The following is a 27,736-nucleotide window of genomic DNA, read 5'->3' as shown; positions in this document are numbered from 1 at the left end:
TTAGTGATGTTGACCATCTTTGCATGTATCATTGGCCATTTGCATATCTTTGAAAAAGATCCTCTGCCCCTTTTTTAAGTGGATTGTTTTTTGATAGTGAGTTATGTGAGTTCTTTATATATTCTGGATATTAACCCCTTATCGGATATATCATTTGCAAATATCTTCTTCCATTCATTAGGTTGCCTTTTCATTTGTTAATGTTTCCTTTGCTGTGCAAAACCTTTTTGGTTTGAAGTAGTCTCATTTGTTTATTTTTGCTTTTGTTGCCTTTACCTGAGGAGACAGATCCAAAATAATATGGCTGAGACTGATATCAAAGAGCTGATTACGTATGTTTTCTTTTAGGAGTTTTATCATTTCAGGTATTATGTTCAAATCTTTGACCTATTTTGAATTGATTTTTATATATGGTGTAAGAAAGTGGTCCAGTTTCATTCTTTTACATGTAGCTGTCCAGTTTTCCCAGTAGCATTTATTGAAGAGACTGTCTTTTCCCCATTGTATATTCTTGCTTCTTTTGCCATAGATTAATTTACTATATAAATGTGGGCTTATTTTTGGTCTCTCTGTTCTGTTCTATTGATCTTTGTGTCTGTTTTTGTGCCAGTAGCACACAGTTTTGATTACTGTAGCTTTGTAGTATAGTTTGAAATCAGGAAGTTTGATGCCTCCAGCTTTGTTGTTCTTTCTCAGGTTTGCTTTGGGTATTTGCGATCTTTTGTGTTTCTATACAAAATTACAAACTTTAGGATTTTTTTTTCTATTTCTGTGAAAAATGCCATTTGCGTTTTGATAGGGATTGTACTGAATCTTAGATTGCTTTGGGTATGGACATTTTAACAATATTAATTCTTCCAATCCATGAGTATAGTATATCTTTCCATTTATTTGCATATCTTCAGTTTCTTAATCAACGTCTTATAGTGTTCAGAGTATAGGTCTTTCACCTCCTTGGTTAAATTTATTCCTAGATATTTAATTCTTTTTGAACCAATTGTAAGTGGAATTGTTTTCTTAGTTTCTCTTTTTTATTGTTCATTATCAGCGTATAGAAACACATCAGGTTTCTGTATATTGATTTTGTATCCTGCAACTTTACTGAATTTGCTGACTAGTTCTAATATTTTTTTGATGAAGTCTTCAGGTTTTATATATATGATATCTTGTCACCTTCAAATAGTGACAGTTTTACTTATTCCTTTCCAATTTAGATGCCTTTTATTTCTTTTTCTGGTCTGATTGCTGTGGCTAATACTTCCAGTATTTTGTTGAATGAAAGTGACAAGGCTGAGCATCCTTGTCTTGTTCCTGATCTTAGAGGAAATGCTTTCAGCTTTTCACTGTTGAGTATGTTGTTAGCTGTAGGTTTGTCACATGTGGCCTGTATTATTTTCCCTCTGTATCCACTTTGTTGAGAGTTTTTATCATAAATGGATGTTGAATTTTGTCAAGTACTTTTTCTGCATCTTTTGAGATGATCATATGATTTTTATCCTTCATTTTTGTTAATGTGGTGTATTGTAGCATGTTGTTTGATTTGCAGGTACTGAACCATCTGTGCATCCCTGGGATAAATCCCACTTGATTGTGATATATGATCTTTTTAACGTATTGTTGAATTCAGTTTGCTGATACTTTGTTGAGGATTTTTGCGTCTATATTCTTCAGGGATATTGGCCTGTAAATTTTTTTGTAGTGTCTTTGTCTGGTTTTGGTATCAAGGTAATGGTGGCCTTGTAGAATGGGTTTGGAAGCATTTCTTCCTCTTCAGTTTTTTGTAATAGTTTGAGATGCATAGGTATTAACTCTTCTTTAAATGTTTGGCAGAATTCACCTGTGAAGCCTTTTGGTCCTGGACATTTGTTTGTTGGGAGTTTTTTGATTACTGGTTCAATTTTATTACTAGTAATTGGTCTGTTCAGATTTTTATGTTTTCTTGATTCAGTCTTGGAAGATTGTATGTTTCTAGGAATTTATCCATTTCTTTTAGGTTGTTCAATTTGTTCATATATAGTTGTTTGTAGTAATATTTTAATGATTCTGTATATTTCTGTGGTGTCAGTTGTAACATCTCTTTCATTTCTGATTTTATTTGAGCCTTCTTTTTTTCTTTATGAATCTGGCTAAAGGTTTATTAATTTTGTTTATCTTTTCAAAGAATCAGCTCTTAGTTTCATTGATCTTTTCTATTTTTTTCTTTTAGTCTCTATTTCATTTATTTTCACTCTGATCTTTATTCTTTCTTTCCTTCTGCTCACTTTGGGCTTTGTTTGTTCTTCTTTTTCTAGTTCCTTTAGGTGTAGGGTTAGATTATTTATTTGAGATTTTTCTTGTTTCTGGAGGTAGGCCTGTATTGCTATAAACATAGAACTCTTAGAACTGCTCTGAGAACTCTTAGAACCCTCTTAGAACTGCTTTTTCTGTGTCCCATAAATTTTGGAACATTGTGTTTCCATTTTCATTTGTCTCAAGGTATTTTTTGATTTTCTCTTTGATTTCTTCATTGACCCATTGGTTGTTTAGTAGCATGTTGTTTAGCTTCCATGTGTTTGTTTTTTCCAGTTTGCTTCTTGTAATTGATTTCTAGTTACATACCATTGTTGTTGGAAAAGATTCTTAATATGATTTCAGCCTTTTAAATTTATCAATACTTGTTTTGTGACCTAATGTGATCTCTCCTGGAGAATGTTCCATGTGCACTTGAAATGAGTGTGTTTTGTGCTGTTTTTTGGATGGAATGGCCTGTTTATCTCTCTTAAGTCCATCTGGTCTAATGTGTCATTTAAGACCAACATTTCCTTGTTTATTTTCTGTCTGGATGCTTTATATCCATTGATCTAAGTGGTGTGTTAAAGTCTGCTACTATTACTTTTTCTCCCTTTATGTCAGTTAATATTTGTTTAATGTATTTAGGTGCTTCTGGGTTGAGCTCATAGAAATTTACAAATGTTACATTCTCTTGTTGGATTGACCCTTTTATTATTATGTAATGCCCTTCTTTGTCTCTTGTTACAGTCTTTGTTTTAAAGTCTTTTTTTCTGTCTGGTTTAAGTATTGCTATCCCAGATTTCTTTTTGTTTCCATTTGCATGGAGTATGTTTTTCCATGCCTTCACTTTCAGTCTTTGTTTGTCTTTAGATCTGAAGTGAGTCTCTTGTAGGCAGCATATCTATGAGTCTTGTTTTTATAATCCATTTAGCAACCCTGTCTTTTGATTGGGGCATTTAGTCCATTTACGTTTAAAGTAATTATTGATAGGTATGTGCTTATTGCCATTTTGTTAATCGTTTTCTCGTTTTTGTAGTTCTTCTCTTTTCCTTTCTTCTTCTCTTGCTCTCTTCCCTTGTGATTTGATGACTTTCTTTAATGTTATGTTTATATTTGTTTCCATGTTTTTTGTGTGTGTATCTATTATAGGTTTTTGGTTACCATACAGTTCATATATAACAACCTACGTGGATAGCAGTCTATTTTAAGTTGATGGTCTCTTAAGTTCGAGCATGTTCTAAAAGCAGTACATTTTTACTTATCCCTCCCACATTTTATGTTTTTGGTATCATATTTTACATCTTTTTATTTTGTGTATCCCTTAAGTAATTGTTGTAGATATAGATGATTTTACCACTTTTGTCTTTTAACCTTCAAACTAACTGTATAGATGATTGATCCTCTACCTTTGCTATATATTTGCCATTACCGGTAAGATTTTTTCCTTCATAATTTTCTTATTTTTAGTTATGATATTTTCTGTTTAAAGAAGTCCCTGTAGCATTTCTTGTAAGGGTGATTTAATGGTGATAAACTCCTTTAGCTTTTGCTTGTCTGGGAAGCTCTTTATCCCTCCTTCAATTCTGAATGATAACCTTGCTAGGTCGAGTATTCTTGGTTGTAAGTTTTTTCCTTTCAACACTTTGAATATATCATGCCACTCCCTTCTGGCCTGTAAAGTTTCTGCTGAAAAATTAACTTGTAGTGTTATGGGAGTTCCCTTGTATGTAACTAGTTTTTCTTTTGCTTTGTTTAGGGTTCCCTCTTTATCTTTGACTTTTGACATTTTAATTATAGTATGTCTTGGTATGAGTCTCTTTGGGTTCATCTTATTGGGGACTCTCTGTGCTTCCTGGACTTGAATGTCTGTTTCCTTTACCAGGTTGGGGAAATTTTCAGTCATTATTTCTTCAAGTAGGTTTTCTGCCCCTTTCTCTCTCTCTCTTCTTTCTGGGACCCCATAATGCAAATATTAGTAAGCTCACTGTTGTCCTAGAGGTCCCTTAAGCTGTCCTCGTTTTTTTTTATCCTTTTTCTTTTTGCTGTTCTTCTGGTTGGGTGATTTCCACTACCCTGTCTTTCAGGTTGTGGATGTGTTCTTCTGCATTATCTAATTTGCTGTTGATAACCTTTAGTGTATTTTTCATTTCAGTTATTATATTCTTCAGCTCTGGTTCTTTATATTTTCTGTCTCTTTGTTGAAGTTCTCACTGTATTCATTCATTCCTCTCCCAAGTTCAGTGAGCATCTTTATGATCATTACTTTGAGCTCTTTAGTGAGGTCAATCTACTGATAGTAGATTGCTTATCTCTGTTTTGTTTAGTTCTTTTTCTCAGATTTTGTCTTCTTCTTTTGTTTAGAACATGTTCTTTTGTCTCCTCACTTTACCTAAGTCTCTGTGTTTCTTTCTGTGTATTAGGTAGATCAGCTGTGTCTCCTGGTCTTTTGAGAAGGGGTCCTATGGAGCTTAGGAGCACAATTTTCCCTAGTCACCAGAGCTAGGTGCTTCAAGTGTGTCCCCTTTATAGGCTGTGTTCACTCTCCGGTTGTGCCTCGGCCATGATTGCTACAGGTGCACTGGTGTGTAGGGCTGGCCACATGGGTTGGGAGCTGCTTTGGAGGGGCTCTGGTGCTGACTGGGGCTGCCTGCCGAGGTAGGGCTGGGTGACAGCCACCTTGGAGGGGTGTTGGCCAGGGCAGGTCTGCAGAGGAGCACAAAGGTGGGGCAAGTGGTGCTTGCAAGTTAGATGGAGAGTGTTAGAAATGGCATCTGTCAAGGCCAGGCCAACTAAGTAGGAGCATTAAAAAGAAATGGCACCCATCAGCACCTCTGTCCCCAGAGACAGTTGCAACAGATCCCTGCTCCTCCAGCATATACCCTAAAATTAGTGAGTAAATCTTCTTCACATACAACCCAGGCACTTTTCACACTGCTGCCTCTGTGCTCGGACTCAGAGCAAGTTTGTGTGTGCGCCTTTTAAGAGGGGAGTCTCAGTTTCCTGTAGCTCTCCAGCTCTCCCATATGTAGGCCCTGCTGGTTTTAAAAATCAGTCTTTATGGAGGTTCCTCTTGCCAATGTGGAGCTCAGGCCCCTTGCTTATCTGGGAGGACCTCCATGGTTGTGATATCCCTTCTGCTTGTGGGTATCTGCGCTGCCCCTCCTACATGTCTTGGTGTGGCTCTTTGTTTATGTCCTTGGTTGTGGAAAATCTGTTCTGCTAGTCTTCAGGTCATTCTCAGCGATCATTGTTTTCTATGTAGTAGTTTTGGTGTGTTGGTGGGAGGAAGTGAGCTAAGGATCTTCTTACTCCACCATCTTGATCCAACTGGCATCTTTTGCTTTCTTGATGGTACCGTTTTCAGCAAAAATTTTTAGAATTTTAATGAATTCCAACTTATCTTAATTTTTTTATTGTTGTTGCTTTGGCTCTTGGTGTTATATCTAAGAAACCACTTCCTGAGTTCAGATCATGAAGATTCACACCTATGGTTTCTTCTAAGAGCTTTATAGTTTAGCTGTTACATTTAGGCCTGTGATTCATTCTGAGTTAATACTGTGGATGGTATAAACTAAGGCTCTTACTTTCTTCTTTGGCCTGTGGCTGTCCAGTTGTACCAGCTCTACCGATTCTTTTACTGTTAATGTAGAAATTGTGACATGCGTTCCTAACGTGACTAGCTACAGTAGTAATTAGAATCTTTTTCCTCCTCTCACAAATGTAAGGACCTTAAAGCACTGGAATGCTCATTCACCCCTGTTTTGAGTTATATGTTCTAGTTGCCAATAGTTTGGTGCTCTGTCTCTTATTTAACCCGCAAGTATTGTTTTAGGCAATCATTGTTGTTCATTTGTCTGATTTAGTAGAAGTTTACTTAAAAAAAAAGACAACTCATTTGTTTTTACAACTCAGGACTCATTTTTCTTCTTCCTGAAAGAAATAAAAAGAATTTTAGTAGTTCTTTTAGTGAGTCTGTTGATGATAAGCTCTGTTTTTGCTTAGCTGAAAATATATTTTGCTCTCAAACTTGAAAGATAGCTTACCTTTCCTAACAAGTCTTAGGTACCAGTCTTAACTCTTTGAAGATATTATTTCGCTGTGTTCTGGTTTTCATTATTACTGTTGAGAAATTGGCTATCATGCTGAGAGTTCTTTTATGAATAGTCTGCCTTTTCTCTCTGGCTCACTTCCTCATTATCTGATGTTTTGTAGTTTCCTTATGATAAACTTTAGTCCTGCTCTGCAGCTGTGTGTGTAATGGTGAAGTTGTAAACCCTGAGAGGAAGGGCTATATTTATATTTTTATTGCAAATAATATATTTGCGTTGTCTTTTCTACTTAGCACAGTGCCTTGTATATAATACATTCCTAGCAGATTCTTTGATTGAATTATTGTTGGCTTTCTTTATATAGCTCCTTTCCTATCAAAGTGTAGTTTAGAATATTTTTAAAAATTTACCTAAAAATAATAGGGAATACTTAGAAATGTTCATTTGTAAACAGAAAAAAAAAATAGATGGGTTACATGTGGCATAAAAATGTTTTCTTTTCCCCTCAGATGCTATGATCATGGCATTAGCAGGAAAGGAAAAAAGTATCATGGTGTTGTATAAAAACTTGATCATTGCCTTTGAGCTAGGGTTAACATTTTTATTTAAAAATATAAAATATTTGTTATAATATTTCATGTTGATTGATACATGTGTTAAGTTGTTACCATTTAAATCAGAAAATTTGATACAGGGTTATATAATTTCCTGATTACTTTTTTCTTACCATAAAGACTCATGATTTATTTTTATAATATAGATCTAGAAGGCGTGGTCTTTTTTTCTTTTTTTTAAGGATTGGTACCTGGGCTAACAACTGATGCCAATCTTTCTTTTTTTTTTTCCTGCTTTAATCTCCCCAAACCCACCCTGTACACAGTTGTATATCTTAGTTGCAGGTCAATCTTTTTTGAATTTAATTCCTTTTTACTATAAGAAAGATAGAGCAGAGAGAGAGACTATCCCTATATATAACAGAAGATAGGATCGATGTGTTCATCTATTGCCAGATAAGAATAACATGACAGTGAAACAGAAGGTTGGGATTATGTTCAGAATTCAGATGTGTTATCTTAAATATAGGTGACTTGCATTATCAGGTTACAATAATGTCCTCCTCTTATATTTTTCCCTTACAAGCTGAAATCTGTCTGAAGCTGTTTGCTCTTCTTTGCTCTCTGTGAATGTTATAAATCCTGTTCTCTGGTTTTTATAGAGACTACCTTGTGCTGGTTTCACATTTCACTGTTGTAGCTTAAATATGGGCTAGATGTCATCGTAATGACTTCCTTTGGGATTTGTGGCTACAATTAGGTAGTGTAATAAAGCACATTAGGATTGCATTGCGTCTACCTCTAATTGTGTCTCATTAGCACAAAATAATATTTTTAAAGTGTTAAAATTGTTAAAATTAATATTTCCTGTACTCATCTCTTAAGAGATAATAGTGCCTTTTTTCAAATATTCATACCATCAGATATTTAACTTCTTATTTATTGGTGTTGTGTTTGCTTTTGTATGTATGTCTACATGTGTGCGACTAGCCTAAGCTTTATTCCTTAGTCTTGACAGTAATGAATTCTGAGTGTCATAGTAAATCAATTTTTACACTAGAACTTAGATGTTGGTACTGGTTGAAGTTGGGATATTTAAGCTTGAAGGCTTCAGAACTGGAATCAGACTCAGGTGGAATGATGTCGTAGTGAAGAGAATAGCAGAATTACTTATTAAAAAGTGGTATTTCCTGGACACCTCTCTGCTCTATCTGATTCAGAATCTCTTGGAGTAGGGCTTCAGATCCCAGGTAGCTTGTATCCTATGCTAAAGTTTGAGAACTTCGGCTAAGTGATACGTAGGAGTAAATTGTCTTGTTGGTGTGATGTTCAGTGAACAGCATATGTCAGTTGCTTTCAGATTTGTAGGAGTAGATACCATTCTGATGTGGAATTGTCTTTCATCACCAATTGTTGATTTTTCTTGTACCTGGGAAGTAGTGAGCTAGCGAAGGTAGCCAGGAAAGTAGCACATTATCAGATGTAAGGAGCAGCAGGACTGGTGATCTCTGGTCTCAGAGGTTCCAACTGTGACATGGAAAGTGAGACAGTCACTTGATGTTTTATTCATACTGTAGTAACTGTTCTTTGAGATATTTCAGACTCTTTGAGGTCACAAAACAAAACACCTTTGCAGAAGCTTGACAAAATAGTTAAGTTATGCTCCTTGAAGAGAAATTAAAATAAGACATTGTGTAATGTAAAAAATGAAAGCATCTTTCTCCTTTTCTCCTCTTTCCACTATGCAGGGGTTACCTTTGTTTATTAAGTTTTGGATATATTCTTCTGCTCATGAATATATATGTATGTACATGCACATTTGTACATGTTTACATATATTCACTTGTATGTTTGCATATTTTAAATATTGATATGTACAGGTTGCCCCTCTTCTTCCAAAGGCTGTAACAATTTATGTGCCCATCATTGTAGGATATTAGCAACGTTTAATAGTTTTATGAATATAATAAGGAATGCATTTTTACTGTTGGTGAGTTTGAGCATCTGTTTTTTTTACATGTATTCTTTATTTGTGTTTCTGTTTGGTGATTTACTTACTGATTTTCTTTGCCTATTTTAAAATTGGATTGTTAGTTTTTTTATTTGTTGGAGTTCTTTGTATAGTATGGATATTTAGCCTTTTGTCTGCTATACTGAAAATAACATTTACTTTTAGCTTTTTAATGGTTTAATAATAATTAACATTTTGCTTTGTGCTAGGAATTCTTCTGAGTACTTTATGTGTATTATTTCACTTAATCCTGAGTGTTGTCATCTCCATTTATGAACGAGATGATTGTGATGCAAGGAGATTGAATAACTTGTTTGAGCACACATGACTACTAAGTGGTAGAGCCAGGAGTTGAATCTAAAAAGGCTAATTTCAGGGGCTGGCCCCGTGGCTGAGTAGTTAAGTTCACGCACTCCGCTGCAGGCGGCCCAGTGCTTCGTCGGTTCGAGTCCTGGGCACGGACATGGCACTGCTCATCAAACCACGCTGAGGCAGCGTCCCACATGCCACAACTAGAAGGACCCACAACAAAGACTATACAACTATGTACCGGGGGGCTTTGGGGAGAAAAAGGAAAAAAAATAAGATCTTAAAAAGGCTGATTTCAAAACCATTACACATAACCTTAACATTATATCTTTACTTACAAATTTTTTTAAATTTAAAAAACCGAAAATTTCAAATTTGATATAAAACTCATTTTTTGTCTTAAAAAATGTATTTGTAAGAGGCTATGATGATTTTAATGCAAATATTCCTTTAGGAATAATAACACAAACCTATATATATATATGTATATATATATGTAAAAATAGACACAATAGTATGTTAATACAAATATTCCATAGACTTTTGGGGAACATTTGTTGTATTTCTATTTAGAACTGACCTTCAGTAGCATATTCCCCTCTATTTCCTTCTTCTGCTGATTACCATCATAGTCAGTCTTTCTGTTGCCCATCAGTTTGCTTTAATCCATCCTCAGTACTGCTTTTGGAGTCACCATCTTAAGTACAGTGTTGATCACGTCACTCATGCCTTTGTTTGGAAGCTTTCAGTGATATCATATCTCTTGCTGAGTGGAGGCCAGGCTCTCTCCTTAGCAGGGGATTTGAAGACTCGTACAGCTCTGGTTCACCTTTACCTGTCAAGAATTATCTTGAGCAACTTTTCTTGATCCTTATTCCATACTGTGGATAAACGAGATAATTTGTTTTTCTTCTTTTGGAGCCACATTCTCCTGGCTTCACACTTGGATCAGTTAGTGTTCTTAATCAGCAGAAGCAGCTGACTGGCTGACTGAGCAGATGAGGAATTTAAGGGTGTTTGGTACCTCACAGAAGTTTTAGGGAGGGCTGGAGAACCAGGCGCCCAGGCAGTCAGTATCCCTCAAAACACCCCTGAGAACTGTCATTCTCCTGCCCCACCCAACAGTGGGGGAAACCACCAGTGCTGCCCAGCTGCTGCCCTCCTGGGCCAGAACTTGCTTTGGCTGCCTCTGCTGCTGCCATCTGGGGAGGCTGATGCCCCTGCTGTTGCCCATACCAGCCAAAGATGGTGGTTCCACACGGAACCCATTTTCTCACGTGACTCACTTCCAAACTGAGATCTCGTGCAGGTGTTTCTGAATGTCTGCATCATAGTTGCAGGGCATGTTGGGAATTTGAGGCCTAAAATTTATTTTGGGAGGTTAGGTTTGATACTTTTCCTGCATACAGAAAGGTTCTGCAGAAGCCGATAGAAAGCTTGAATGTGATGAATGTCCGCTGTAATACTTTTGCTCAAATTCCTCCATCTGTAATGTTTTTCCCTGTTCATCTCCAGATAAATAAATTTTGTGCAAAGACCTACTGGAATTTCATTTTTTAAATTAGTTTGCCTGGATCTTCCCATCTGAATTTTCTTATGACTTTCTCAACATTTCTTTTCCCATTGTTTTATTTCTTAAAAACAATACAAAGCTCAAAAGTAATATTTAAATATGAGTCAAACAGTATGCAAAGATATAGAATAAACTGTGAAAGTTGCTTTTCATCACTTACCTTCTCTCCCCCCACACTTCAAATTGCTGTCCTCTTTCTAGATAACCTCTGATAAAAATTATAATCTTTGATTTTAATTTGGCACATTTGATGATAATTTGGCACTTGATGGTAAGTTCATTGAGTATAGAGGCCCTTATTTATCCATTGAGCTTCCCTAGAGCCTACTAAAACTGTTCCTGTGTGTAGAATAATATTATGTGAAGTCCTGACCTGAGGCAATAGCTATGTAATCTTTTGGAAATAAAAATTTATAACTTGGGGATTTAATGAATCTGCAGAGAAAGATAGGAATCAAAATAGACTCCAGGAGTTCTAGCTTGGGGAATACATCATTGGTGATGCCATTAAGGAGACCAGGAATGTGGGAACTACTCTGTATCCACAAATATATTGCTAGAATCCTGTCTGATTGTTTTCCATTATTACAGGAGCTCCTTTACCCATATTTCTGATTTGAGTTAGAGTTTGGGGAGATGCTAAAATGTTCAGATTTGGCATAGATTTCCACAATTTAGGAAAGACACTGAAAAATACCAGTTTCTGATAAAGTTGTGTTTCAGGCTTCAGTGCTAAATTATGAGTAAGACCTTTCAGTAGGGAGATGGATTTTTCTTTTAAAGGCACAATACTTACATTGAATATAAACCTGTTTCCAGTCATTTTTCATTTGTAAGTAGGTGGTAAATGGACATGTACTTTATGTATCCATTTTTAGAAAATAATGTTTGAAAGTATGTTTGATTTGTTTCAGATAAAGGAATACTTATAATAATAATAAGTCCGTTATTTTGAAAAACTTGTCCTGGCAACCCATATTCAGATTTTTGTTTTGGCTTTTTTGTGTTTTGCCTCATTTTTTCCCCTATTAATTTCAACTAATTTAGCACTCTTTTTTCTTTCCAGATCATTCAACTTCAAGTGGCACATTATCTTTTAAGCCTAGTCGATCGTTGGTTACTCTTCCTACTGCCCATGTCATGCCGTCTAACTCCAGTGCTTCGGTTTCCAAACATAGAGAATCATTGACATCAGATGGCTCAAAATGGAGTACAAGCCTCATGCAAACCTTGGGGAACCACAGTAGAGGAGAGCAGGACTCTTCACTAGACATGAAGGACTTCCGGCCCCTCCGGAAATGGTCATCTTTATCCAAACTCACTGCCCCGGATAACTACAGCCAGAGTGGTGGTGTAAACACTGAAGAGTCAAGGAGTGGTTTGGAAAAGACAGGGAGAGGCAAGGCTTTAACATCACAACTAAGGACAATTGGGCCTAGCTGCTTACATGATAGTATGGAGATGCTTAAGCTAGAGGACAAGGAAATAAGTAAAAAACGATCTTCAACTCTGGACTGCAAATATAAATTTGAGAGCTGTAACAAAGAGGACTTTAGAGCTGCTTCCTCCACTCTTCGGAGACAGACCTTAGACATGACTTATAGTGCCTTACCTGAAAGCAAGCCTATTATGACAAGCTCAGAGACTTTTGAACCTCCAAAATACTTAATGCTTGGTCAGCAGGCAGTAGGGGGAGTTCCCATTCAGCCTTCTGTGAGGACACAGATGTGGCTTACAGAGCAGTTGAGGACGAATCCTTTGGAAGGTAGAACTACAGAGGACTCTTATAGCTTAGCTCCTTGGCAACAGCAGCATATCGAAGAGTTTCGACCAGAAAGTGAATCACCAATGCAGGTAAGGCTCAAAATCTCGTGTTTGCTTCCCTCCAGTGGATGTTGTGAGTATGACAACACACTTGCAGTGCACATGACAGTGTGTCCACAGTCACAGATTGTTTTGCTTTTCCTTTCTCTTGCAAATTAGTAAGCATAAATATTGTAAACTTGGAAAGTGTTGCATCAATAAACAAAACTTAAAAAGCGTTTGAGACTGATTAGAATGAAAAGCTTAAAATCTTGTATCTAACTTGGTATTTACTTTCCTTCTCATTTGTTAAATGGGCATAAAAATAAACAAGGGAAAACATTTTCTCTAAGGAAACTTAAAGCAGAAACAAAGGAGCTGGCGTGGTGCAACAGCAAGAGCATGGCCTGGGAGGGTGGGGCCTTGGATTTTGTTTCTGGTTCTATCAGATTCAGAAGCTGGATGCTTCTCTACCTATTACTTAGTATTTAAGATCTCTGGGCCTCAGTTTCTTCATCTATAAAATGAAAAGGCAGAGCGAAAGAGGCATCTATGAAGTTTTGGTCATAGTTGATACATATTTAGGTTTATAAAACAGGTGTGCTTAGTTTTTAAAAAGTTAAATCAGGTGTCAAGCTTTACTTATCAGTTTAAGGAAAGCACTTTATGAGTAAACATTTTACATTACTATTCATTACTACTACTAATAAAAATAAGAAAAATTAAAGAAATATATTCTATGAAAGGATAAGGAGATCGCTTACCTAGGACCCTCACAAATCTGAGGACAGCCCCAAAACACACACACAGCCCAATATGCTACATTCACAGGAGAGCCCTCAACACATCCATGTGCCTTCTTTACTCTTGTTATGGATATAGTTCTTAATCTTGGTTATGTATATTTAAGCCACGTAACCAAACAGAAGCCTCATTACTAGTCTGAATTATAAATCAGAAAAGAGCAAATTAACCAGATTTATTTGTGATTTATTGATTCAAGTCTTTAAAAGATAGGAAACCTGATTTTTCAAATACTATCATATTTTAGTTCTCAAATGCTTATGGTTATAGGAGAACAGGGATCAGGCAGTTGTTTCTCCAGCTGGTGTCTTTACTCAGAGTTAGAGTTGTCCAGAGGGGCCAAGTATTCTACGCCAACCTGAAGTAGGTGTGATAGAAAGATACGTAACTGAGGAAATTGGGTGAGTTTAAAGGAGCAAGTACTGGTTCACTCCTGCTTTCATTTTCCCTGGAGGAACCCCTGCTGTAAACAAAGTTTTCCCAGCTTGAGGCGGTGCGGAGAGGGTAGGGAGCTTGGAGATGCGCCGTGCAGCACAACTTCTCTTTAAGTCGTCTTCCCAGTGCCTGGTAGAGGAAGAAGGCTACAAGGGACAAAGTTTGCATGTACCCTGGAAAGCTCTACTTTTCCATTAACCTTATTTGGGATGGTCTCTTTATAGTTCTTTTAAGTTTTCGAGTAGAAAGATGAAACCCGATAAAGAAAACTTAGACACTTCAACTACAATATGTAAATGACCGCTTCCCTTCTGATTCTCTTCTTGGACTACTACAGAAAAAAATTCTTAAATACATTCTCCTTGGCACCTCCAAGTACTATCTTTATTTTTAAAGCTCTCATCTTAGTTGTTTTTTTAAAGCTTTTTTAAACATTGACTTCCTTTTAGTCTAATTTTTGCATAAAAGGAAGAGCTTTAATAAGGACCAGCCCATCTGATAAATTGCTAAACTCTTGCCATGAAAAAAATGACTCTTTACAGGTAGGAAAAGCAATTGGCTGAGAGTCACGGTCTAACACCACCCTAGATTTATACAACTTTGTAGCTCTCAGAGTGTTTGATCTCAGTCGAGCCTCACAGCGTCCTTACCCCACTTTTCTCCCTGAAGAGGTTAATATTGTAACATGGAAGTTTCGCCCTTCTTACGACTCGGTCCGGAATAATGATTGAGCCAGCCTCACAGTCTCATGTGCATGGTGTTCTTGATTCCCGTGGTTTCCTAAGTCAGCTGAGCGCAGAGAGAACTCGAGGCCTTTTCCTTTGTGAGTGGAGAAGCCATCTGTGCCCTCAGTTGGTTAGGATACAGGCCTCCATGTGCAGTGTCCACCACTGTCCTTGGTTCTTTCCTCTGTATTCCCTCACCCCTCTCTGCCCACCCTCCCCTCATACTGTCTGACCCCACAAGGACTATGACAGAAGGTAAAAACCAACAGCACAGTCACGTCATCTCTTTGGAAAGAATGGATCCCTTTCCAGATCCCTCTTAGATTTCTTTTTTGGGAGCAGGGGGAGCGGTGGGGAGGGCCTCGAGGGTGTGTGCTTCTACACACAGCAGTGCCCACTGGGTTCCTAGAGCTCACAGGGTCTCCCAGATGGTAGTGAGGACGTGGTCTCTTTACCGACAAAGTGGTGGTTCCTCTTTTCTCGTATATTCCCTAGGATGTTTCTAAGTTCTGGGTTGCACTCATTAAAGAGGAAGATAAAATTGTGTGCCTTTTTAAATCATGGAAGGGCCTGATCAGTCAAGATATTCGCACCTAATGATTTCGACATATTTTACTGGAGAATTTCTCTTATATAAATCAAAAATATAAATAAAAAATTTGATAAAATGACTTAAAGTTAAATGACTTGGTCTTTGTCTAAAATAAGAATGAAAAAATTTTAACATTAGAGCATTTTACGTGTTCGTTTACATCCTCTGGAAAGAAAGTTTTCTTATTTTTAGTCTTATTTTTGCACCTCATTTTGTCTTTAATTTCTTTGTTTAAAATAATACAACTGTGCAGTGAAAGATGTGGGCATTGTTAACACTCTCCATAGAAAGGATATGACATTATGGCACATTCACTAGGTAGCTAAAAAGCATATAATTTATTTTTGTATACGTGCTTTAATAAGCAAAATTAGTAATATGTTTGACTTCTTTTCATCTGTCAACTTTTCTATATAGTATTGGCAGATAATTTTTAGACATTTAAAGTGTGCTGTTATTTAGCAGAAGATTGAAACCTTTTTGAAATTTTATCGATTTCCTGTGTTGCCAGAGACTCAAAAATAATCAAAGGATAAGTAATTTTTAACTAGTGGGAAGTTCATTATTTTATGTAGGTCTGCCCTCTTGTGTCTGTATAGGAAATCTTGATCTTATTTTGTTTGGGGTAAGTCATCAAAAGCAACCTACAAAATCAACCTACAAAACTACTTATAATTACACTTTTTATGGTCATATCAATCATGAGTCTATTATAGAGTGATTTCACTGAGTTCAAGAAAGTTCATTTTACTAGAGGTGATTTGCATTCAGTAAACATTTTGAACCAACTAAAATATAAAAGACAACATTAAACGTTTAAAAATTAGTTTGTTTTTAGTACCCTATAAATTAAGATGGGAATTTATTCTGCAGTTGAAAGTATTTGAGCATTTGGTAAAATTTTTTAAATACATTGTTTTATTACATCTTGCTCTTTACACAACATGATAAACAGAATAAATAAATTCCATTTAAAGAATAGGTTTTTGTTTTACATTATAATCTGTTACAGTGTTCTGTAATCCTCAAGTATAAGCTTTTAATTTCTATTAAAGGCAGAATTAAAAACAAAAAAATTCTTTATTCTGTTTTACTTAGGAAAAACCCCATACTTCACAGTTTATAGTTTAAGTTGATGTTGTAATGAACAATGTAATAAAAGGAATAGAACTTATCATTTTAAGTTTTCCACTTATTTTTAAGATCAGTGCAGCTAATTATAGAACTTGGTTACTTTTTGCATGGATAATTACTGACACCAGTGAGGTGAATGTATCGCTTGTTATTTATAAGCTTTCTAGTTGATATTAGGGATCTCCAACCCGTGGATGAGTCTTCCTTCAAGACATCCCCTGACAGTGCGAGACCCCTTGTTCCTCTATTCTTCAGATATCAGTGAACTAACACTGTCTCCCTCCTCATCTCCATCACCTTTCAGGATTCAGAAAAATTTAACAGCAATGTCTCCTTCACTTTTCCATTAGCAGCATTTGTGTTACAAACCAAGGTCTATATTGACTTCTCAAATTCTTTTAGTAGCCATATTTTAGCAAATCATGTGTTAAATTACACATTCTCTACTCCTTTAAGAATTGCTGGGGCCGGCCCCGTGGCCGAGTGGTTAAGTTGGTGCAGTCTGCTGCAGGCGGCCCAGTGTTTCGTTGGTTCGAATCCTGGGCGCGGACATGGCACTGCTCATCAAACCACGCGGAGGCAGGGTCCCACGTGCCGCAACTAGAAGGACCCACAACGAAGAATATACAACTATGTACTGGGGGGCTTTGAGGAGAAAAAGGAAAAAAATAAAATCTTTAAAAAAAAGAATTGCTATATTAGTAATATGTTGTGAACTGAAGTTAAAATTACTGGATTATGCAGTACAGATATAAACCATTTTAGAATTAATTTTAAACTGGGTCATTTTAAATTACCAAATATTCTTGAGTGTATTTTCCAACACCAGTTTTTACTTCTATTGTTTTCTGAGTTGTTGGAAGATATTTTTAAATGAAGTTGAAAATGTATTCAGCAGGAACATTATTATAGGTTAGCATTGCTGGGTCTATAGTGGAGTGGCCTACCAAGTAGCTGTTTACCATCTGGTTGATAAATTAAGGAAAATAGTTTTATTGTAGCATTAACCATAGTGGGACAAAAAGTTCATTTCAAAGTGTAATCAAAGAATTAATTAATTTTGGAGAGAGAATTAAAATTTTATTTTTTAATGCTTGAAATAATATATTTTTTATTCTTTATTCTTTTCCTTGCCTACATTGAATATGAGATTAGAAGACAACCTATAAAATCATTCTAAAATCTTAAGATTTCGTGATTCCAAAGATATGGTATGGCGAGATACGTACTCTAACTCAGATAATCAACTACTGCACTTTAAATTAACGTTAGACTCTATTCTACCTGTGTATTAGTAATTATGGCTAATCACACTGTCAGATGTTAAATTAACCAACACTTCTTATCTATAGGTCATAGTGTACTAGCGAGAACAGATTTATGGTTTACCTACATGTGCTAGAATTCTGTAATTCTTTGAAAATATTAGTTCAGAGAAATTTAATTTATGTAAGAGTATAGCCTTACTTTTTTCTACTTGATTATCATAAACGTTAAAAAATGGTAGTGTCGGGGCCGGCCCGGTGGTGCAGCGGTTAAGTTCGCACGTTCTGATTTGGCGGCCTGGGGTTCGCCGGTTCAGATCCCAGGTGCGGACATGGCACTGCTTGGCAAGCCATGCTGTGGTAGGCGTCCCACATATAAAGTAGAGGAAGATGGGCATGGATGTTAGCTCAAGGCCAGTCTTCCTCAGTGAAAAGAGGAGGATTGGCAGCAGATGTTAGCTCAGGGCTAATCTTCCTCAAAAAAAAAAAAGTGTCATATATATAGAAAAAATACAATTTCTATTTTAGAATGTAGGTTCTGATAGAGTTACTACAAAGACTTTTCTATGATAGTAATAAAGATAACAGATGTGAGCAGTCAGTGGACTATTTCAAATGATGACACTTCATTTGAATGATTATTTTGGTACTTGGTGAAGACCTGAAAAATACTTAATAAACATCAAAGAGGCTTTTACAGTACAATATAAATTATATTTAGCCCAAAGGGTGAAGCTAATGCTTTCTATATGAAGTGAACTTGTTAGCAGTGCAGTTTCAAAACTAAACCTCTAGTTCATCCTCAGAAAAGATTTGGGATAGAAACTTACAAGCTCTGTTGAGGAAATCAACAGTTACATTATGCATACTTAGAGTCATTTTAAAGTTAACTTTTGAAAATAAGGCCCTTTTCATGTTTACAAGATCTGGCAGATGAATACATTTGCTAAGAATTTGTTTTGTTCTGAATCTTGACCTTTTCACAAAGAAATTCTTCTACTTAGGAAGTGGTCTGTTATATGGTATTGTTTTCCCCTCTTCGTGGGATGACAGATTTGAAGCTGATGGTGATAAGTTGCAGCACTGGACATTGCAGCCGAACATCAGAGAAGCATCACGATTATGCAGATCAGCAAGAGACAGATTAAGATGAGACAGAAATTGATAAATAGGTTCTGGAGATTTTGACGTGCTTGTTGAGGCATTTCAATGGTTGAAGCTCTTCTTATAGCAGAGCGAGTGAGGTATTGGACTTTCTCCATGATGCCAGGAAGGCAGGAAGTCTAAGTCTTAAATGGCAAAGGAAAGATAAAAAGCTGACAGCCAAATGTGCGATCACTGTCTTCTTTTAGGTAGCCTGGAATTTAAAATAGTAAAGGGATTAGGATCATATGTGTAACCTATTTTCTGAACACGTAAAACACAAGCTTGTATTAATTTATCTTCCTCAACATTATTGTATTTATGACAGCAAACGTCTCTCTAGCCTGTGTGTGTACACGCGCACACACGTTTCTCTGTCTCTCTGAGTGTCTGTCTTTTTTGGTGATGGTCACAATGATGTCTCATTTGTCTTGTATTTGGAGTGTAGTAACTTCAGTCTTTGCCTCCTCCTCTTAAAATGACTAGAAGTATAATTTGGTTTAGGGTGCACCTTGTTTTGGGCTGTTTCCTTGGGCAAAAATTCTTACATATAGTTTCATTAAGACTGTTTCTCTGTGAGTGTAACTGTGGTGAATGTTAGTGTATTAATAGCTCCAGAGCAAATCTCATAAAAAGAAACACATGCGATAATTTTTTCTCTGGATATTAACTTTAGTCGAAAATAAAATAGTTAAAGGGAAGTGTTTTAGCAGAACAATGGATTCAGATCATTCCTTTTTATGATTTTATAGCTTTGTAGAATATGCTGTTTTAAGTAATGTTTTAACAAGACAATATTAAGTACCGAAGACTGTCGGGCTCAGAGGCATAGTAATAGAATGATCATTATCTCGCTGTTTACCACGGACAGTTCCTGTTCACAAATGTCCTGTACTTAAGAGCAGTGGTTTCCATTTGCTTTCTTTCTGAGCTCCCACAGGCTATTCTACCTAAGTAATTAATTAGTTACTCCCTAATTAATTATTGTGCTAATTAATAAAACAAAATAATACTTGAAACAACACATTATTCTAGAAAAACTAGGTATAGATTAAAAATTAACTGTTGAGATAGCTGTAATAGCTGTTGAGACAGTTGTAATAGCTGTTAACTTTTGGGAATATTTTGTTGTCAATCAGGATACATCTACATACATTTTGAAATAAGAAAAATGAGAAATGGAATTTAAAAAATAACTGCCATTGTCCAGAGATAATGGCTGTTAACATTTGTTGATATATCATTGTTAATCAGAATATTACTACATTACTCCAGTGGCCAGATTTCATTTTCTCCCTCGTGTCTATACATTGCCTGAAAATCCATGTCAACCTGACAGCTCCATTTCTGAGAGCAACTAGTGCTGAAGAGAGCAGGGGGGAGAACTGAAAAAATGGGAAAGAGGAAGATACTATATACCAGGCATGAGCAGTTAGAACTTTTCATTTATTGTTACAAAGAAACTGTGTGATATATGGTGGTTAGATTCTGTACTGTCAGTACTTCAACTTGGCTCTGTTATGTTTTGAATTAAATGCTAGACTGGTCTTTCATTTGGCTGGAGACTCTGGCCTCCTCCATAGTGTTTGTCTGTAGTGAGGAGATCCAAACAGCCAGCTTACATCACACTTCACTGTCTTAAAGAATTGGTAACAACCTGTGTTTCTCCAGTGTATATTCTTTAGCATAGATGTATCTCTAGCATATATTCTTCATTGTCCAACACAAGTGGCTGTTACTTAATTTATCTATAACACGCCCTCCTTAGAAAATGGCAGCTTAAACTTGGTGAGTATTTAATTACTTTTGTTTCAGTTCCTCCAGTAAAATGCTATAGAAATACAGGGGTTGTCTTTGTTAAGAAAATGCATTCTTTAAGTTGTTTCTGCTTATACTTGCTTATCGTAGATACAGTGAATTTGTACTATTGGGTAATTGTGGGGAAGATTTCCTTTATTACTTTATATATCCCACTAGTTGCTTTATATAAGGATATGTAACAGTTAAGAAAGGAATAAGAATTAGTGTTGGTAATTCCTCTTTGAACTTACGTTTTTGTGAAGTTTTAGGACTTTATATGGTCTAAAAGGTCTGAATTTAAAAATGATTTTGAGATAAAACATGGAGAAGGAGGAAGCTGGCCAGTTGTTCATCATGAAGCATATACAAGAGTCATTCCCTACCCTGATACTGATGAGTGGTACTTCAGTCACATGAAACATGTCACCTTTCCATAAATACTTAATTCCCTTTTATGATTCTGTCTTTTGCACATGTTGTTCTGGCTCTGCCTAGGATGTCTCCCTTCCACCCCCCTCTACTGTTGATTCTTTGCCAGGCAAACTTCAGTTGATCGTTAAGGCCCAGTTTGAGTAACGCTTCCTAATGAAACCTTCCACAACTAACACAATGAGTAACATCGAGGCAGAATTGGTTATCACCTCCGCTGGTTTTCAGTAGATCTTTAGTATTACCTATATCAGGATAGCTTTGCTATAATTTTGATTTATGTGTCTTTGCCCCCAAGTCGACTTCTAGTTCGTGAGTATGGGGAACCACATGTTTATTTTATATTCTAGTACTTAGTACACAATTTGTACCATTTGAATAAATTGGTAAGTTGAATAAGGGATTTCTATGATTTACTTTAATATTTTTAATAAAATTATTAATGATTAAAGATAGTGCCTTAACAGATTAACCAGTTAGAATAACAGAATTTGATATTGAACACATAATCTCCAATATTCTTCTCAAGTGTCTTCTTATTATGGATGAGGATAATGAGGTTCAGAGGATTTACCTTAGAGGATTACAGCTTAAATTGTTGTTAATGATTAACAACATTAACCTGAACTAGGCTTTGTACAAATGAGTATTTGGTATTTGTGAAATGCGAAGATATATACCCAAAAGAGAGGAGCTCTCTCCTGATGGAAGCGTAATGAGTGTACTTTAAAGATGATCTCATACTACTTCAACAGCCAACTATTATTGAAAAAGGATAGTTTGTTCCTGGAAACAGGTTGAGTATAAAGGAGACAACCAAAGATAGTGTCTTGTTTCTTGTCAAACTTAGAAATACGTTATAATTATAAAGTGATTTTTAGTCTCTTTATAATCTTGTGCTAAAACCAAAACCAAGTCTGCTTTACATGCTGAAATGTTAGCTACATGCATTCAAGTTTTTGGGACCAATTTATTTTACAGTAGTACAATCTGAAATGTGTTGAGTCCTAATGCTGCTGAACTTCCAAAATCTGCATGACAATTAAGCCAGAATTCATCCATACAAGATGGGGCTTCCTCTCATATGTTGAGAATTGAAAAACTGTGTGTAGGAACAGCACAGTGCTATTTTTGGAGTTGTCTGTGACCTTCACTGCATCAGAATTTATGGCATGGTCGTCAGGTGTTTATCATTCTTTTCTTTGCACTCACAACCATCCGATGAGTTTAGAATGCCTGCAGTCTTTTCCCCGCCTTTCTTAGAGCCAAGTTGTAAATAAAGTAGTATTTGGTGGAGAGCATAGAAAAATTTCACTTTATTTTCATTTTATCTGATCTTTTTAGAGCATTCTTTTAGTATAATCAGAAATAGATTATGTTGGGATGTTCTGAACTTGAATCTGGCCGAAACAGCTATAAAGATGGAAATTAGCCCTGCTCTCCTTTTTTTAAAGGATGACAATATGCGTAAATTAGGTGTTTGGGACAGGAGGAGTAAGGACACTTGAAGAATTAACTCATCATCCAGGCTTAGAATCAGAATATTGAAAATATGAACGATTCTTTGATAGGAGTTTGGTTGTAGAAATGCCCGATCCCCCTCTCCTGAGTTACATTAAGAGGCAGAAATGTCTCCACGGGGTATTTTGTATGTCTGTGGGACCTATGACCAATCTCATTTTTGGAGGAATGGGAAGACTATTTACTATTCTTTGTAGGGATTATAAAGCCTTTGGTTGTCCAGTTTTCCTTTTTTGCTCAAAAGGGTGAAATTGGAAAGTAAATATAGTCAAGTTCAAGATAGTATTCTGTTTTTTGAAGTGGAAGGAGGAGAGAGACAGTGCAGGCAACTCTAATCCTTCAACAAATATCATGTGCCATGTTGAGCAAGGTTTGGGTGAAAGGCACGGTATCGGCTTCTGCAGGAGTCCTGTCGGCAGTGAGTCTGTTTCTTAACGTAATGTCAGATGCATTCTTGTGCAAAAGGAACTTCAGTAGACTTTTGAAAACTTTTGGAGATCTGCTTTATGATTTGCTAGTCAGTTGTTACCTTAATGATATATATAATGAGCAGTATTTTCTGCCTATATTTTAAACACGTTTAGTGCTTTGCAGAACTTTCTGAATTTCAGGTTTTTTTGGGTACTCCCTCTGCTGAAATCATGAATTCCTGAGATTCTTGATCTATAGCTGTGGAATTCAGAATTTTGCTTTCCTTTCATTTTTGTCTACTTATTTATTCTTTTAGTAAAACATGGGCATATTTTGCTAGTAAATTTAAATAATACACATCCAAGATTATAGGCTGACATAACTTTTAGAATTTTTGTTCCATTTAATTGGTTCAGAAGGTTGGAATTCTCTATAGATCTGAGTTTACAGGACTTGTCTGTATTAGGGTTATTTTGAGGTTTTATTTTTTCCTACTGTTTGCTATTCTTTGCACAGATAATCCAGAAGTGATTGTGTATGCACTCTTTTTGACTTGTTGAATTAAATCAGGACAATTCATCACTAGATTTATCATCAATCTGTTGGCATGCAAAAATTCACTTTGGTGGAATCATTTTCCTTTTGAAATTGCCTAATGCTTCAGTTGGAAGTTCTATTTGAAGTTATTCTGCGGCAGCAACACTCCAGCGCATTGTTGGTCTGCAATGGCTATTTGAAAGAATCTTCAAGCTGCTTCTGCTTGGTTATGAAAAGAGTTGTCTAAACATAAAAATCAATATTCTAAACCCCCAAATTGACCCATAATGAAATGTTTCCCTTGTTTTAAAGCTCTGCCTGGAGGAAAATTCATTAAACAACAGCATAGAGAGGTTTTTCTCTTTGAAATTGGCAGGTTGCTGTTGCTGTTTTGTCTGTAGGCTTATCTTCATTATCTGTTTATGTTAAAATTAACTTATTTGCAATTAAAATATTCCTTTAACTCTGTAGCAGTTGAGACTTCAGATTCTTCTTTTGGGAAACGAGCATGTGGGGAAGGAGTGTAGGGGAAGTTTTAAGGAAAAATGAGTGCCAATTAAATATACCCCCATGAATGTGAGTGAATTGGTCTTTTTTTTTGAAAGGCCTGAAGGTGGAGTTCGTTTTAAAAACACTAGAGGTCCTCAGTGAACTACAAGTATACTGGGGTGGCGCTGTTTGCAGCCAAGCCTCATTTTCATGTGTCTATTTGATGATATATGCTTCAGAGTTCTGGAGGGTAAGAACAATGATATACTATTTCTGGAAGTGGTCAAAGAGACTACAGATGATCTCATTGAGGTCACTGTAAGAAGAATTACTTTCTTGATTTCTTAACCGTTAGGTTTACTCCTTTGCTGGTATGATCAGCACTATGTTAATTCGCAATGTAGATGAAAGTTAGTGATTTTCATAGCACAAATAACAAAGCAAGTTTCCTGTTTTCAGGCACCTCAGAACAAATGGGGTTGAATATTTTAAACGGTAGAACGTGAGGAGGTCAGAAATGAAATTGAGGAAAGCTAAGGATTTAGTATGGAACTGGAATGAAGTATGAAAGTGGTTTTTGTGAAAAGTTTTGAGGAGAAATTAACCTGGATTTTTGGTATCAAGGCTAAATAGAGAAAAGGCATGAATATTTTAGCAATGAAACAAATTAAATAAAAGGAAACTTTAATTTGATTGATTGTGGCGTGTTACTGTTTCTAAAGTCTGTGCAGTTATTTTGAGTTTTGCCTTCCAGGATTTATTGCTTAGTAACTACAGGCATCTATAACTTTCTTATATCCCTGGCTTTGAAATGATCAGGAGAACATTATAAAGGCTATTAAGAACGTGATGCCTCATACGTAAAGTAACTTTAAATGAAATGGTGTGATTTTAAAAGAGTTCGCATCTTCTAACTTTGCCTTTTAGCATACCATTAAGAGTATTTGAGGACTTTCCATTTATTTTGCTTTGCCAATGTCATGATTTATTTTTAAGCCATGTTGATCAGTGGATGGGATGTGCATATGTGGAGTCATAAAACCTCAGCTCCTGCCAAGCCTCCACCATTTCCTAGCTCTGTGACCTTGGGCCATTCCCCTTTTCCCATATGTTTCCTCAGGTGTAAAATAGAGATGTGGTGTTAAACATATAGGAGTTAAAAGCATCAAATGAAATATTTGTATACACCGGTGCATTTAGAAAATTGTTTAAGAATAAAGGAGGAAGTTTTAATTAACCATCTTTATTTCTAGGATTGGTAATAAACATTAACTAATTTAAAGAGGTAATCTAGTCTTTACATTGAATTTTTACTTAAAATTTTAATATATTATGTAGTTTGGTACATTACATAATATATTACATGTTACATTTAATACATTAAAATCTTTCTCTTTTTGAACTATTTTGTTTATACAGATATTCTCCTATCTCCAATTAATTAGTGAGATTAAGAAACAATATGTATAAATATATAGCCAAATGTAATTTTTTTCTGGAATATTATTTTCCTTTATGTCCACTAAAATACTTTTAAATGATTTTGATATTTCAGTTTTAGGAAATGATTATGTCGTGCCTCCTCCTAGTAAAGCAAAGTACTCTAGCACTTTCATATGTTTTTAAAAGGTAATCAATTTTCATAATTAAAACATCTTTCACATTTCTTCCATTTTATTTCATCTGACACTTTTTTTTAACACTTAACTTTAAACCACGTCTTTATAAACAAAGACTACTTAAATTTCACCGTATGATAAAGATGAACTTGTTGGGACATAGTGTCTGACATTAGTGCATTATGTTTGAAATTCGAACAGCAGTCACTATAACTATGTAATTTCTATTAACCTAGACACGCTCTTTATCTAAGGATAACTTCGATAGTGGAATTTCTGCTCTTTCTAGAAATTATCAACTTTTTGGAGCAATTTGTGATGTGCTGAAATTTTGGTACTGTAAAAGAACTCATGAACATCCCATTTGAATTGTGAGAATGTAATTTGGTAGGTATTTTAGTAAAAATGCACAAATATCCATATAAAACACCCACACTGACTTTTGTGTAATATCAAAGGAAAAACATTTTATGAATATAAAGATATTGAGAGGCAGTTAGGGTGCCTCAGTGGTAGAGAAAAAATAGAAATGTTTTCACATCCCTTAAGGAAAGCTGCTTATGGAATTACAAAGTTCTTATCCATAAAAAGCAGCAGGGTTAACATTTGTCATAGGACCTTAGGGTTCTAGAGGTAAATTTTATTTTAACATATAGATATGAAGATAAAAATAATGAAATAAAATCAATGTGATATTCTTTATGCCCTGATTGAGATTTAAGAATAAAGACACATTTCATATATTAAAATTGAGGATTGTAATAACATCAAAGAGTAGAGTAGAATTCAAACAGAAGTTATAAAATTTGTTGTGGCATCTCCATTCCTGGGCATTTTTTTTTTCTTTTTTTCTTTTCCCCCTCTTCTAAATGCAAGAGAAGAAACTGAAGAACAGTGGAGGATAGTAACTTGATAAAAGTATATTCATGAATAGGCAGAGTAAACATTCATTTTGTCAAATTTACTCAAATCAGATATTTAGGAATGTGTATGCTGCCAAAATAATGTCTCTATTTTTAAAGTGCTGAATTACTGTTTTGTAACTTTAGAATTTTACATGTGTTTTTGACAAGCGTTTTAAAATTTCTGAACTTATTATTTATGATATAGTGTTCAATTTAATATAAGTAAATAATTTTATTAAAAGCTTGGTTTTTTATTTTTTACAAGTGTTTGGTGAAAGTTGACTGGACTTTATAAATAGAGAGGGGAAAAAAGTCTTCAAAAGCATTTTAAAAGTAGCTTGTGTTATATATTCTTAAACTCTTAATATTCACTGTAAGGAATCATAACAATAATATCCGAATAGTCATGCCAATAATGTACATGCTGTACAATCACACAACTGTTCATAGTATTGCAGATGTAAATAGCTCAGTCCTCATTTCTCAGCAGAGTAACAAATAACACAAATGCAGCTACTGTTTTTGCATGGAGCAATCAAATCACCACTACCACCAAATATGTAAAATAGTTGAGATATTTTAATTGGCAGAAATTCACTTTTGAAAAGCAAAATAAAAGTGAAATTTAAATTAAAATGACAAGCCAATAACAAGGACCAAAGATGAATGCAACTCTTTTTTCAAAGTTGTCTTATTCTTACTGTCACTGACCGGATAAGCATTTATTTAGAAATTAAGTTTTTTGTCATATCAGACACTTGTCTAACTTCGAGCTGAACTTTACAAAGTATGATTAACTCTTTTTAAAAAGTACAGTAATTTTGAATTGTAGAAAGTAAGAATTACCAAAATCAGTGAAATGTATTTCTTACCTTGGCTGTTGTGCTGATCACAATCTAGAGTACTGTCCGTTGTGTGAAGTCTTATCTGCGTTTAGCTGGGAAGTTTTCGGACTCTGTTACCAGATCTGTGGGAACAATTGAAGTAGGTGGAGGAGAAAAAGTGTTCTGGGGAGGTCTTGTGATGTCACACAGGAATTCTGAAGTTAGGATTGGTTAGCCCTGCTCTTATCACAACCAAACTTTTTAAAATGTCATTTATCTTAATTTAGGTATGGAAAGGTCATTAACACTTTGTGCTTCATTTTTTGTTTTTAATTTTAAAAAGTATATGCAAGATAAATGAAAAGAACTAAGTAAATTTGGGGTGGTAGAAAGCTCTTTTTAAAGATTCATGCATCTTCATGCTTAGAAGTACTTGTATAGTATACTGGCGGCAATAATGCTGAAGAAGCAAAGCTGTTAGAGGAATTTTAACAGAGTGAGAAGAATAATACTGGCTTAAGCCAAACAACTTT

At 35.5% G+C, this 27,736-nt stretch overlaps 2 protein-coding genes and 1 long non-coding RNA gene across 18 annotated transcripts in view; 1 reads left to right on the top strand and 2 right to left on the bottom strand.

Moving 5' to 3' along the window:
- CEP85L (centrosomal protein 85 like) overlaps positions 1-27,736 on the top strand; it is a 201,168-nt gene that overhangs the window by 87,425 nt on the left and 86,007 nt on the right. For all 14 annotated transcript variants that reach the window (XM_070559325.1, XM_070559324.1, XM_070559318.1 and 11 more), the window contains one exon: positions 11,834-12,621. In XM_070559325.1, the coding sequence (XP_070415426.1) occupies positions 11,908-12,621 (714 nt within the window). In that variant the 5' untranslated portion in view covers positions 11,834-11,907. The remainder of the gene's footprint in view (positions 1-11,833; positions 12,622-27,736) is intronic.
- Positions 6,121-8,403, bottom strand: LOC139073645 (uncharacterized). Its single transcript, XR_011522634.1, has 2 exons — positions 8,304-8,403; positions 6,121-6,201 (listed from the first exon to the last, which is right to left on the bottom strand). It is a non-coding gene; the product is annotated as an uncharacterized lncRNA (long non-coding RNA).
- On the bottom strand, positions 15,848-27,391 carry PLN (phospholamban). 3 transcript variants are annotated; one of them, XR_011522631.1, is made up of 3 exons: positions 27,252-27,391; positions 18,356-18,882; positions 15,848-16,905 (listed from the first exon to the last, which is right to left on the bottom strand). XR_011522631.1 is itself a non-coding variant. In XM_008533282.2 (2 exons), exon 2 carries the CDS (start codon positions 18,785-18,787, stop codon positions 18,629-18,631), a length of 159 nt encoding a protein of 52 aa, XP_008531504.1. In that variant the 5' UTR covers positions 18,788-18,882; positions 27,252-27,391; the 3' UTR covers positions 17,319-18,628. The 3 variants fall into 3 exon arrangements, 1 of the variants encoding a protein (XP_008531504.1); XR_011522632.1 differs by having other exon boundaries at positions 18,502-18,882; XM_008533282.2 differs by lacking the exon at positions 15,848-16,905 and having other exon boundaries at positions 17,319-18,882.

This window comes from Equus przewalskii, chromosome 9 (genome assembly GCF_037783145.1).
Source record: "Equus przewalskii isolate Varuska chromosome 9, EquPr2, whole genome shotgun sequence".
Classification (NCBI taxonomy): Eukaryota; Metazoa; Chordata; class Mammalia; order Perissodactyla; family Equidae; genus Equus; species Equus przewalskii.
The sequence above is the reverse complement of the archived record's forward strand: the minus strand, read 5'-3'. Positions and strand labels throughout refer to the sequence as shown.